This window comes from Pyrus communis, chromosome 8, assembly GCF_041283825.1.
Source record: "Pyrus communis isolate YQ-2024b chromosome 8, ASM4128382v1, whole genome shotgun sequence".
Classification (NCBI taxonomy): Eukaryota; Viridiplantae; Streptophyta; class Magnoliopsida; order Rosales; family Rosaceae; genus Pyrus; species Pyrus communis.
In genome coordinates this window covers 15,389,549-15,401,972 of record NC_142572.1, presented here as the reverse complement: position 1 = coordinate 15,401,972, position 12,424 = coordinate 15,389,549, and the positions used below count along the sequence as shown (strand labels likewise).

Genomic DNA, 12,424 nt, shown 5'->3' with positions numbered 1-12,424 from the left:
CGATTGGAGGAAACCAGAAAATCTTCCAGTCGAACTCAAGATCAAGCCTCGATGGCCCTTGAAAAAATTTCCTGCTGCCCAGTTCAAGAGTAGCACAAAGGAAAATCAACGATTGGAGGAAACCAGAAAATCTTCCAGTCGAACTCAAGATCAAGCCTCAATGGCCCTTGAAAAAATTTCCTGCTGCCCAGTTCAAGAGTAGCACAAAGGAAAATCAACGATTGGAGGAAACCAGAAAATCTTCCAGTCGAACTCAAGATCAAGCCTCGATGGCCCTTGAAAAAATTTCCTGCTGCCCAGTTCAAGAGTAGCACAAAGGAAAATCAACGATTAGAGGAAACCAGAAAATCTTCCAGTCGAACTCAAGATCAAGCCTCAATGGCCCTTGAAAAAAATTTCCTGCTGCCCAGTTCAAGACTAAGCCTGTGGAAAATCAACGATTGGAGGAAACCAGAAAATCTTCCAGTCGAACTCAAGATCAAGCCTCAATGGCCCTTGAAGAAATTTCCAGCCCAATTCAAGATCAAGCCTCGACGGCCCTTGGGTTGACATCTACATTAAGGGACTTCAAAACGCATCTTCTACACGTGACAAGCACATGTCTACGACACGCCTTGAAGTGGGGGCATTTGTAGACATCAAAATTTCAGTAAAACAAATGTTCACCAATGCATTAAAGTTTTGACGTGTCAAGGCATACATGGCATACGCCACGTGTTGTACAAATTGTACACATGGCGTGTGACTCAACAAAATAGGAAGAAATACCCTTGAAGGATTAAACAAGTTTTTCTTCTCATTTTTGGGCAATGACAAGGCAAGCACACTTCAATCCATTACGGATCAAAGCAAGTTTTTCTCATGTTGGGCAATGACAAGGCAAGCACACTTCAATCCATTACGGATCAAAGCAAGTTTTTCTCATTTGGGCAATGACAAAGCATACACATTTTAAGTTTAAAATGGTGTTAAGTGGGAAATTAGGCCATAAGTTAGACCACTTCAAGTTTAAAATGGTGTTAAGTGGGAAATTAGGACATAAGTTACACCACTTCAAGTTTAAAATGGTGTTAAGTGGGAAATTAGGACATAAGTTACACCACTTCAAGTTTAAAATGGTATTAAGTGGGAAATTAGGCCATAAGTTACACCACTTCAATTTCAATATTGCATTAAGTGGGAAAATTAGGCAATGGTGCTTGGAAAGGAAAAAAATATTTTGTGGTGGTGATTCATTCTCAAAGCCTATAAATAGGCTTCTCCATCAAGGTATCAAGCATCAAGGAATTCACAAATACATTTCTCTACTCCCAAAATTAGAAGAGAATTCCCCAAATCCTTGAAGCTTAGAAACTCCAAAGCTCTCAAGCATCCAAATTCCCAAGAATTCCGAAGGATCAAGAAAGCACTCTTCGTTCTTCGTCAAATCCTCCCTCAAGATCAAGCCCCAACGGCCCTTGAAGAACTCCCACCAACTCAAGATCAAGCCCCGACGGCCCCTTGAAGAAAGTGTTCATCATTCATCATCCGTTCATCCTAAGATCAAGCCCCAACGGCCCTTTGGATCAACAACCTCAACAAATCCACACATCTATTCTTCAAGATCAAGCCCAAAAGCCCTTGAAGAAATCCACACAACCATTATTCAAGATCAAGCCCCGACGGCCCTTGAAGAAAGTGTTCATCCGTTCATCAACTATTCATCCTTAGATCAAGCCCCAACGGCCCTTTGGATCAACAACTCATCCACAAACCCATACACCCATTCTTCAAGATCAAGCCCAACGCCCCTTGAAGATCCGTTCATCAACTGTTCATCCAAGATCAAGCCTCAACGGCCCTTTGGATCAACAAATCTACATCTTACGGAGATCGAATCAGAGGACCAAATTAGAGAGATCGTAACCCCAAAATCATAAACACAAAAATATTATTTTGTACACGTTATTCTGGTTTCTTGTTTCAAGGAATCTTTCGTGTTCACAGTAATTTTCATAATTTGGAAGTGTTTTTAACCCTAATTGAAGTACTAATACTTGAGTTATTATGTCTAAACTTATCTAAATTACCGTTAGATTTATTGTTGTTTTATTTTTAAAAGATCCATTATAAACTACCCTCTCATATCACCATGCATTAATCCATGAGTTTATAAGTTAGACAACTTTGAGATTCAAACGCTAAAACATATAATCATATATAGCATTGAGATACAAAATAAAGATAGCTCATTACATCAGGTTGGCGGACAGAGGCATAGTTTGTGGCCTCAACTAAATGAGATGTAGATACATGAAATTAAGGTTCCATCATAAAATCAATTGGCAATATGGGGAGTAGCCCAAGACCATATAAGCACATAGCAAACATTGTCCCTCACCGATATGAGACAACTCTCAACATGCCCCCACACGTGTGGCCGATTTTCAAGCTACACGTGGACAACATAACAGGGTGATGTGAAGCGCGTGTGACCGTTTGGTTTCACACGAGGACAACCTGCTCTGATACCATGATGAAATTGAGGTTCCACCATAAAACCAATTGGCAATATGGGGAGTAGCTCAAAACCATATAAACTCATAGCAAACCTTGTCCCTCACCGATATGGGACAACTCTCAACAACATAGATGACTTTGAACCTAATTTTTGGTTGGAGAGTGAAATTTCCTGGAAAAAAAGTCTTGCATCGAAACTAATTTTGCAGTAAAGGATATTTCATGTGCTCATGCAATCTACAAGTATAGACAAAAAATGAATTCAACCAAGTAAAAAAAGAGGTTATGGAAATAATGTTCCAAAGGGGCCCTGGCCAGTGGCCACCACCATTTGAGATCTCATGGGCCACACCGCCATTCGCAATATCTTGCCTTGAATGGGATTGCAGAAGAAAAACACAACCCATTGACGTTGAAAACTCTCTCTCTCTCTCTCTCTCCCTCTCTCTCTGTGTCTGTGGAGGGTGAAGTGTCCTTATTGTGAAGCAGCATAAGATTCGATTTGTATGTGTTGCCTCATCAAGGCAATTCGGTCGGAAGAAATCCTTCCATGCATCTTGTAATCATCATGAGTTGTCAAACTCAACTCATGCATTCTCCCACAACGTCGTACCATATATGTTATTCCCACGCAAATTGCAATGCAATAAAACATGCAAACCGAAAGAAAAAAAACCCACGAATTTGAGTTTGCCATTTTCAAGGTAAATAATTTCTTAGGCTATATATGTAGGCAATACTTTTTTATTGATTAGTAGCGCGAAATTATCGGCTCGTGATACTTTTATTGAAAATTGACCTTGTGTTCATTGTTTATACAGTGGGCCTCGAATCAATTTTATCACTTTAAAAAAATGTCAGAGAAAAAGAACCACTGCCCACCCCCACCCTGTGAGGCATCCGGCGATCTCCCACCATATTTGTTTGATAATGGTTTAGTTGTTATATGTGCAATTGAATCATTATAAGATTTTATTTAGAAGTCTTTTATAGATTAATAACTTTAAAACTTAACAAAAAGAAAAAAGAAGATAAACGAGATGAGAGAGGGAGAGAGGGAGAGAGGAGACCAGATAAAGGAAAAGAGAAAGGGGAGGGGGGGCGGGGGACGATGCCATGAAAAGAGGCATCACGAGTTAGGGTTCTGCTGGGCTGTCGAGGTGGCGGTTGTTCTTTTATTTATTTATTTATTTATTTTTTGTCAAAGCGGTTGGTTTTTTTTTTTGTATTCTTCTCCTTTTCCGACGTTTTTATCTTTAATTTATAATTTTAAAATGATTAAAGGACATATGGCATATTTTCAATGACAGTATCACAAGTGACGTGGTTCTTGTTAGTAGCAATATATGAAACTAGCACGACTATTTTACGTGAATAGATAAAATCAAAACCTTATTTATATTGAAGTTTCAATGATATCCAAATTAGATGCATGTGTCGGTATGGTTGAAAATAATTTCGTCAAATATTTGAATTCACGACTTTTTTAACAAAACGAAGACTGTGAACTATGAAAATTAACAATAACGATAATCACGACATCTTTCTTTCTTTTTGCTGACATGCAGCGACATTAATTTGAATTTTGAACCATCCTCATATATATGGTTCCATCCTGCAATTTAAGGGTGATAGAAGTTACTGTAATTAGTTAGATAGATCAAGTAGATCTTATTGGTGTTATAGAAACCAAGGAATTTAGCTGAGAGCAAATATGCTGACAGTTTAGTTGGGATCCCCTTGACATGAGTTTTTATTATTTTTATTTTTTTTAACAACGATAATATCTAGGCTAGCAATAATGTGGTTCAAATTCATCTTTGGTGATATCAAACCTATGATCTCTCACTTATAAATGAAGATGAATATCACTAGGCCGTAGTACCAAGTGACCATTGACATGAGAGATTGATCCTTTCTAGATAATGAAGGATTTAATTCAGGGCTTTATTTGTCGAATTATTAGAGAGACGGACCAAAGGTCCACTTCCAACAATATCGATATTGTCCCAACTTGGTAATTACCATCTACACAATCCGTCAAGTGTGGGGTTTTACCCTAAAAGGCCTCGGTATTAGTTGGAGTGGGGTGGGGTTAGGATATTTAAACTATTATTTCTCTTTTTCTATCCTCGATGTGGGACTCAACATGCCCCCTCACATGGGACCCAATTAGTAGGTCATATATGGGAGATCCATACATCGGCAACCATGTAGAGCCAAGAGGACTCACCCTACATGCTAGGCTAAGGGACCCACCAAGAGGACTCACCCTGCATGCTGGGCTAAGGGACCCACCATCATCGCGCAGGGCCAAGGGGACCCACCCATCACGTTGCAGTACAGTATATGGGTCCGCTCCCTGGATTTGATACTATGTCGAATTATTACAAAGACCGGCCAACAACATCGATATTGTCCCTAACTTGGTAATTACCACCTGCACAATCCGTCAGAAGTGGGGTTTTATCACAAAATGCCTCAGTATTAATTGGAGTGGGGTTAGTATATTTAAACTATTATTTCTCTTTTTCTATACCCGATGTGGGACTCAACATTATTAACAATTAATCTAGTTGGGATTCCGAGTTTTTGGATTAAATTCATCAACCATTGTCAGTTATTGACATATGTTATTCCTATATACAAGAACAACTGATGATAGCATATTCTTTGTTATATGATACATACCGCATATATTTTGGGATGTACATTAATCAGACTCTTCAATTCTAACACAATTGGGGTCAAGTCTAGCACAATCGGGGTTGGTAGATTCTAATCTTACCCAATTTCACCGGGATTATAGTGACATCATTTTGTCATGCTTAATTACTATTTGGATTCATCAATCATAAATATATATATATATATATCTTACCCTCCCCCTTTTTCTCTAAGTTTGATTATGATGAGATTTGTTTTGCTTTTAATCATTCGAGAAGATGTGGAGAGCTCGATAGTTGCTTCTTTCTTTGTCCATTTCAAGTGTGAGAAAATGGCATATACGAATGCCTACTAGTATAAAATAATAATGGCTTAATGAGATTAATAGTAAAAAAAAAAAAAAAATTAGGATTTAAATCCATGTGGTGAAGTTTGTTGAGATTTACGTCCAAAATTGAAAATTTCACTCTCTCAGTTAATTGTTAGCACATAAGACTCACAAATGAGGCTAAAAAGATAATGTTAGCCTCACATGTAAGCTTCACATGCTAACAATTAACAGAGAGTTTCGTTTTAGCCTTGTATGTGTGGCTCGCATGCTAATAATTAACGGAGAGTTGACGGAATTTTCAATTTTGGCCCTAAATCCTAATAGATTTTACCACATGGACTTAAATCCTAATTTTTTTCACCACAGTGGCTACCTTTCAACTACCCTATCACCACATAAGCTAATAATTCAATTAGGCCAAATTTTAATTACTGTCACAATAATATAAAACTCAGTAAGTGAAGGCTGGCTAGCTAGCTGTATACAATGCTTCTTTAGGAAAAACATGATCAAACTACTGTAATCGCGTTGATGAATAATTGTTAGCACTTTATATACATGTACATATTTGATTAGAGTGCTATGATTAAAAACGTGGGTTCTCGAACACTTTCTGGTATGATGATCCTATTTTATGTATCTTGGATTGAAAAAGTGGTGGTCCAATCTTCTACTTGGGATTGAAATCATTCTGACAGCGAAATTTGCATGCCAGCAGTAATAAAAATGAGCAAAAAGTTTGGTGCATAATATTTACCCGGTAATACTAAGGAAATTAAATTTGTAAATAAAATTTTAGAAATTAAAGAACGTGCTCATTCTTATTGGTGACACATCATTTAGTTTACAAATTTTGTCTCTAAGTTTAGTCTCCCTATCATTACCCTATTTACCCATACCCAAGTTAACAAGTTTCTCCGTTTTACGAGGGTCGGGGATGGGTGGGAGAAATGCAGTCTTATTCTTGCTTTAAAAAGAGGTTGTTTCCACCACTCGAACTCATGATGTTGATCACAAATGAGCAACATTTTTGTTGCACTAAAGTTTGCCCACGAAAAAGAAAAAGAGTATACGGTAAAAAAATTGAAGTCAGTTGAAATGATTTTCATTATTTATCAGTGGATCAAGTCGAATTTCCCATTGAAGTTGTCTGAAGACACTACACCCCTCCAAAATAAATCCAAAAAGAAGAAAGAAATACAAAACCCTAGCTAGGTAAAGAGAAAGAATAACCATACACACAAAACCCTAGCTACATCAATGTTAATACTACTCTCTCAATTCTCTCATCCCAACCCCATTGGAAATACAGGCAAAAAAAACCACAATCATATGCTTACATTGATGAAAATTAATACCCCTTAATCTCTCTCGTTGATCTCTCTGCCTCTATAAAAAGTCATACCTAATTAGAGATCAATAATAATGATAATGTAGAAGTGTACATGCTTCTCTCTCAGAATTCCTCTTTCCCAATGCTCTGCAGCTAGCTTCTGTCAGTTTCAAAAATAAAGGAATCATGGACCTAATTCTCTCCCTTTCAACCTTTTCTTGGTAGTAACATCCTTTTTTTTTGTTTTTTTTTTACGGAAATGATTTCGACGCACTGTTTTCACTTCATGCATACTTTTCTAATTTTTAGCCATTAGACTGAACAAAGAAAATAAAATCAAGGACTGGAATTAAGAGGGAGTGAGCAGAAATCACTACTTTCTTTTTTTGCACATGGCACCAACCACCAAAAACAGTCGAAGAGGTGATCCTTGGGTAAAATTTTTCCAGGCCAACCGAAATCTCTCTCTCTCTTGCTTTGTCTCCCAGCTGCCTTCTCGATGTTATTAGCTCATCAAATCAAAATCGTCACAGTGTGATGATGATGATGATGATGATGATAATGGGAAAAGTTAGGCGTTAAAGGGAGTACTACAATGCTTTGCCTCAGCTTTCCAACACCGTTCAATATCTTCAGCAATTCTTTTGGCATCCATTGAGGTACCAAGTAGTCCACGTTTGGTAAACCCCACTGCATATAAGCCACATTCACCTTTCCAACCATTTGGAAATGGCCTTCTAGGTAACCCATCTTCTTTTGAAAACATATCACCCTCCTGCAATACCATAAATGTGAAAATTAGGGTAAATGCTAAACTTATATTCCCTATATGTAAAAATTAGGGTAAAATGTTCTTGGTTGACTTACGTTGTCAGGCAAATGCTTTATAAATATTCTCTAATTACAATATATATATATATATATATATATATATTTGTACGACATGTTCATGCAAGAATCAACATAAATAATACATATTGTAGTGGGATTGGTACCTTTAGCCAAATGGGTACATTGCTTCTGTAACCTGTTGCTAATATAATGGCATCAAATTTCTCGGTTCGTCCATCAATAAATTCTATAGCGTGAGGTTTTAACCTTTTGATGGCTGGACATACCTACAATATCACATAGTATAACAAGTTAGAAAATCAGGAAAGTGAACTGAGTCGACATTTATATATACAATAAAAAGAAAAAGAAGCTAAACTGATAACATATATTAAACAAGATTCTAAGAGCTCCATGCATATTTTGTCCAATTATGGTGAAAATATTTATTATCATACACAGTTAAACACAGTTCTATGTAAATACAAATCACCGTATGACAATATTTTAAACTTTTTGACTAGAGAAAAAGAAGATTTACTTGTTTGTGGGACATCTATTACATCAAAAGGCATATCTAGGTACCATCATTGGAAAAAGTACTGTGTAAATATTAAAAGGCCATGGCTGGCAAAGAGGAAATTAAAAGAAAAAGAGAAGATTAAAGTGAGATTGAGAATTGACTTGATGAAAAATCTTAGTACCTGTATGTCTCCACTTTTGATCTTTGCCAGTGTACCAACGTCTAAGACAGGTGTCTTTCCAGACAAGTTCTTGAGCTCCAAGGGACCCAATTTCGGCCGGTCTAATCCGAGTTGAGAGGTGTTGCCGAGAAGCAGACGAGACACAACCAGCAAGAACCGATCCACAAGTCGAATGGGCAGCCACTTGAGCAACCACACGGACAGCCCAAAAGTTGACTTTCCAAGCATCTCTCTTGGTAAGACATGAACCTAATTAATTAAAAAAAAAACACGAAATTATAAAGTTAAAAATTACACTCGAAAAAAGCTCAAAAGTGCACAAAAAGAAAGAAAGGCAATCAAAAATTAGCATGGAGGTGATGGGTGAGTCCCATTCCATGTTGTTTGCTAGGACTTTGCCTAGCTAACTCTGGCTAGCTAATTTCTTCATATGCCAACGGACGAACGAATATTAAGGGCACAAATGTTTCTTTATTCTGAGAAAAGAAAGGTTTGAAAGTATGAGAGAGCCCAAGTTTCTGACCAATTTTACGCATGCTTGGGTGTTCCAAGAAAGTGAAAGACCAAAGAAATTTTTGTTTTACCAAAAATAGGGTTTTATATTCATGTTTAATCGACTTTGAACAAACCGTTGGATCTTGAAGTGATAAGCAGCTTGAGGTTTTTTTAGCCAAGAGTACAAATTTCTGAAAAATGGGGTCTCATTTATACAAAAATACACAAATTAAAACTTGTTAAAAACAAAATAATAAAAAACTCAAGGGCACCAAAAATCTTAAAACACTTTAATGGCATTTGTTTAGAGAGAGAGAGAGAGAGAGAGTTCTTACCGTGTCTCTGACCACAAGAGAAGGCCTAGCATTATGATTACATAGATCCAAGCACACCTCCATGCCTGAATTTCCACAACCAACAACCAAAACTTTCTTCCCTCTAAACTCCTCACCACTCTTGTACGAACTTGTATGCCTTATAGGGCCTTTAAACTCAGTCATTCCCTCAAGCTTCGGCACCACCGCCTCTGCATTCTCACCGGTGGCGGCAATCAACCACCGGCACACATACTCCGTCTCATCATCACCCTTCACTCCCGTTGTCCGCACACGCCAAAACCCGAGCGTGGGATCAAACTCGGCACTGGCCACGGTCACATTGAACTGTGGCCTAATGTCATACTTGGTAGCATAATCTTCAAGGTATTGAATGAATTGTTGCTTTATAGGGTAAGTTGGGAAATCATTAGGGAAAGGCATGAAGGGTAGCTCACAAAATTGCTTCGGCAAGTGAAGGCGAAGGCGGTTGTAGGTCTTAAGCTTCCATAAGGAGGCTATGCAATGGGATCTCTCCAGGATCACACTTGGTACACCTTTTAACTTCAGACATGCGGCTACTGCAAGCCCTGATGGACCTGCACCTACGATGACCGGCCCTGGAACACACACTACGAGTCTAGAATCTCTAGATGATGGCGATGGTGATGGTGATGATGCTGACAAGGACGAAGACGACAGGGACGAAGAGGACTTGCTCATTTTGTCAATGAAATAAGGATCGTTGGATTGTTTGCCTTGTAATTCTCTTGTGTTGTAGTATTCCATGGACATCTAAATGGCGATATGTAACAAATTAATTTACTTCAGGAATACAAGTAATGAATTAAAAGTTGAAGAAGCTAGCAGAGGAATTGGTAGTGAATGAAAGAGTGTGGTTTAAGAGGGAAAAAGTAAGAAAAGTGAGAGGAAAACATTCGGGAGAGGAGATGTAGGTTTTGGGAATATGTGAGTCTCTTAATCAGTCTAAGTTTGACTTTTCTAAGAGGGGATTAAGCTGATGATGATACTGAGTTAGTGGTGATCAAGGTGTTTTCTCTCTCTCTCTCTCTCTGTGTTATCAGAGAAAGATTGGGCATGTGAGGACGATTCCTTGAATTATGGAGTGGATTAAGAGGGTCTTATCCATTTGTAAGACTGTAATTCGTTTTTTGGTGTTTTAAGCTGAGGAATGAGCAAACTACGGGACTAAATCAGCATTCAACACAAGGAGAGAGAGAGAGAGAGAGAGAGAGAGAGAGAGAGAGAGAGAGAGAGATGGTGATATGTGTATTTATATTCCTCATTGTCATACAAGAATTTGTATGAGAAAGGCTAAGCGGTGAAGATATGTGATGCAAGTGGACATGACATGAATATTAATAAATACTATAAAGCATACTTTAAAAGTAATATTTTCTTATGCCTTTTACAGTAGGCTGAAAAAAGTGTGTTTGATACTAATATATTAGACTCGCATACATATCAGATGTATACAGGAATATGATCCTAATATATGAGTTCAATATATAAAATTCATGCCTGTGATAACGATATATTGAACTCATACTAATGTAATAGTAGTAGGTATCAAACTCAGATTATCTTTTCAAATAGTGATACATCGAGAGAAGTATTTATCATGAAGTTGGTTATTGTTTGATTATGTAACAAATTGACCCGGTAGATCTGAAATTAGAGGTGTGAATGGACGTCCTTAAAGGGCATAAATTCTTTTACATAATCCAGAAATAATGATCCGAATAGGATAAGTAGTCACTAATCTAGATGATTAAGCGAGTGAATTATTGGCATTGGATAATACGGATCGGACCAACTTGGGTTGGGCCTCGGCGCGGGTGGAGTATGAACTGTATCCAAGATACCATTCACATTACATGGGGATATTTTAGAGGGATCTTTTGATACAAACGCCTCAATTTTGAATTTTTTTGATCAAACATTCATGTCTTTTAGTGATTTGATTAAACTTTTTTTTTTGGTCATAATTTTGGTGCTATATGCACATTGTATTGTAACAAATTTCCTATAATCTAGCTTTTTTATTACACTCTCATCCGTTAGAGATAATTGTCAAAAAAAAAAAAAAAGGTTAGATTCAAAATTATTTTCACAATAATGCTACAATTTAGCTATAATTATCTACGATTTAAGATATTTTGTCACATCCTGGCTCGGGGCGGATCACTACCAGGGCCCGCTCCACCACCGTAGCACGATATTGTTCGCTTTGGGCTTACCATTCCCTCACGGTTTTATTTTTGGGAACTCATGAGCAACCTCCCAGTGGGTCACCCATCATGGGATTGCTCTAGCCCCCTTCTCGCTTAACTTCGGAGTTCCTATGGAACCCGAAGCCAGTGAGCTCCCAAAAGGCCTCGTGCTAGGTAGAGATGGGAATATATATATAAGGATCACTCCCCTGGGCGATGTGGGATGTCACATATTTTCTTTCCAAAATAGTTTAAAATATGTTTAAATCCGCCAAAATCAAACGTACCGAAATAAGTTTTTCTTTTAGTACGTTAAGAGAAAATATGATTGAGAATAATATAAACGTACCAATACACAATGTGTACAAAATAAAACATACCAAAATAAAAATAATGTACCAATATTAACAATATGTATCAAATCAAACGTACCAAATTGCAAATAAACGTACCAATTAATGATTTTTGTAAATTCAAATGTACCTGCAGATAATATATACGTAATGTATTGTACCTAATAATAATTCGTCAACAACTATAATTAAAAAAAATAAAAAAAGAAAAAAAATAAAAAAATAAAAAATAATAATAATTTCACAAAAAAATTGAAAAAAATCACATGGAGCTTTTATATTGATCACCAACTATTTGAAAAAGAAAAAAACCATTTGGAAAAAGAAAAAAAACCATTTGGAAAAAGAAATAATATTAAATGTTTGCATAACAAAAAAAAAAAAAATGTGATCGAAAAAACATATTTGGAAGAAGAGAAAATATAGTTTAATTAATAATATCTCCACTAAACAAAGAAAAGTGGATCATGGATAAAATGATAAATTCAAAAAAAAATTTAATTTTAAAAAATAGAGGTGACTATTGGTCAAAGTACTTTAATCAAATTTAAAGAAGGCACAAATGTTTAATCTAAATGATATAGAAAGAGGGATTCTAATTTTCCGTATTTTAGATGCTGTGGTTGATTTGTGATCATGGAAATTTAAAGTAGATGTACTATG

General features: G+C 36.8%; 1 protein-coding gene across 1 annotated transcript; it reads right to left on the bottom strand.

Annotated features, from left to right (window-relative positions):
* Positions 1 to 6,586: 6,586 nt before the first annotated feature.
* LOC137718598 (indole-3-pyruvate monooxygenase YUCCA6-like) lies at positions 6,587 to 11,977 on the bottom strand. The gene is made up of 4 exons (XM_068458148.2): positions 9,196 to 11,977; positions 8,366 to 8,614; positions 7,826 to 7,948; positions 6,587 to 7,605 (listed from the first exon to the last, which is right to left on the bottom strand). Exons 1-4 carry the CDS (start codon positions 9,967 to 9,969, stop codon positions 7,402 to 7,404), a joined length of 1,350 nt encoding a protein of 449 aa, XP_068314249.2. The 5' UTR covers positions 9,970 to 11,977; the 3' UTR covers positions 6,587 to 7,401.
* Between the last annotated feature and the right edge of the window lie 447 nt (positions 11,978 to 12,424).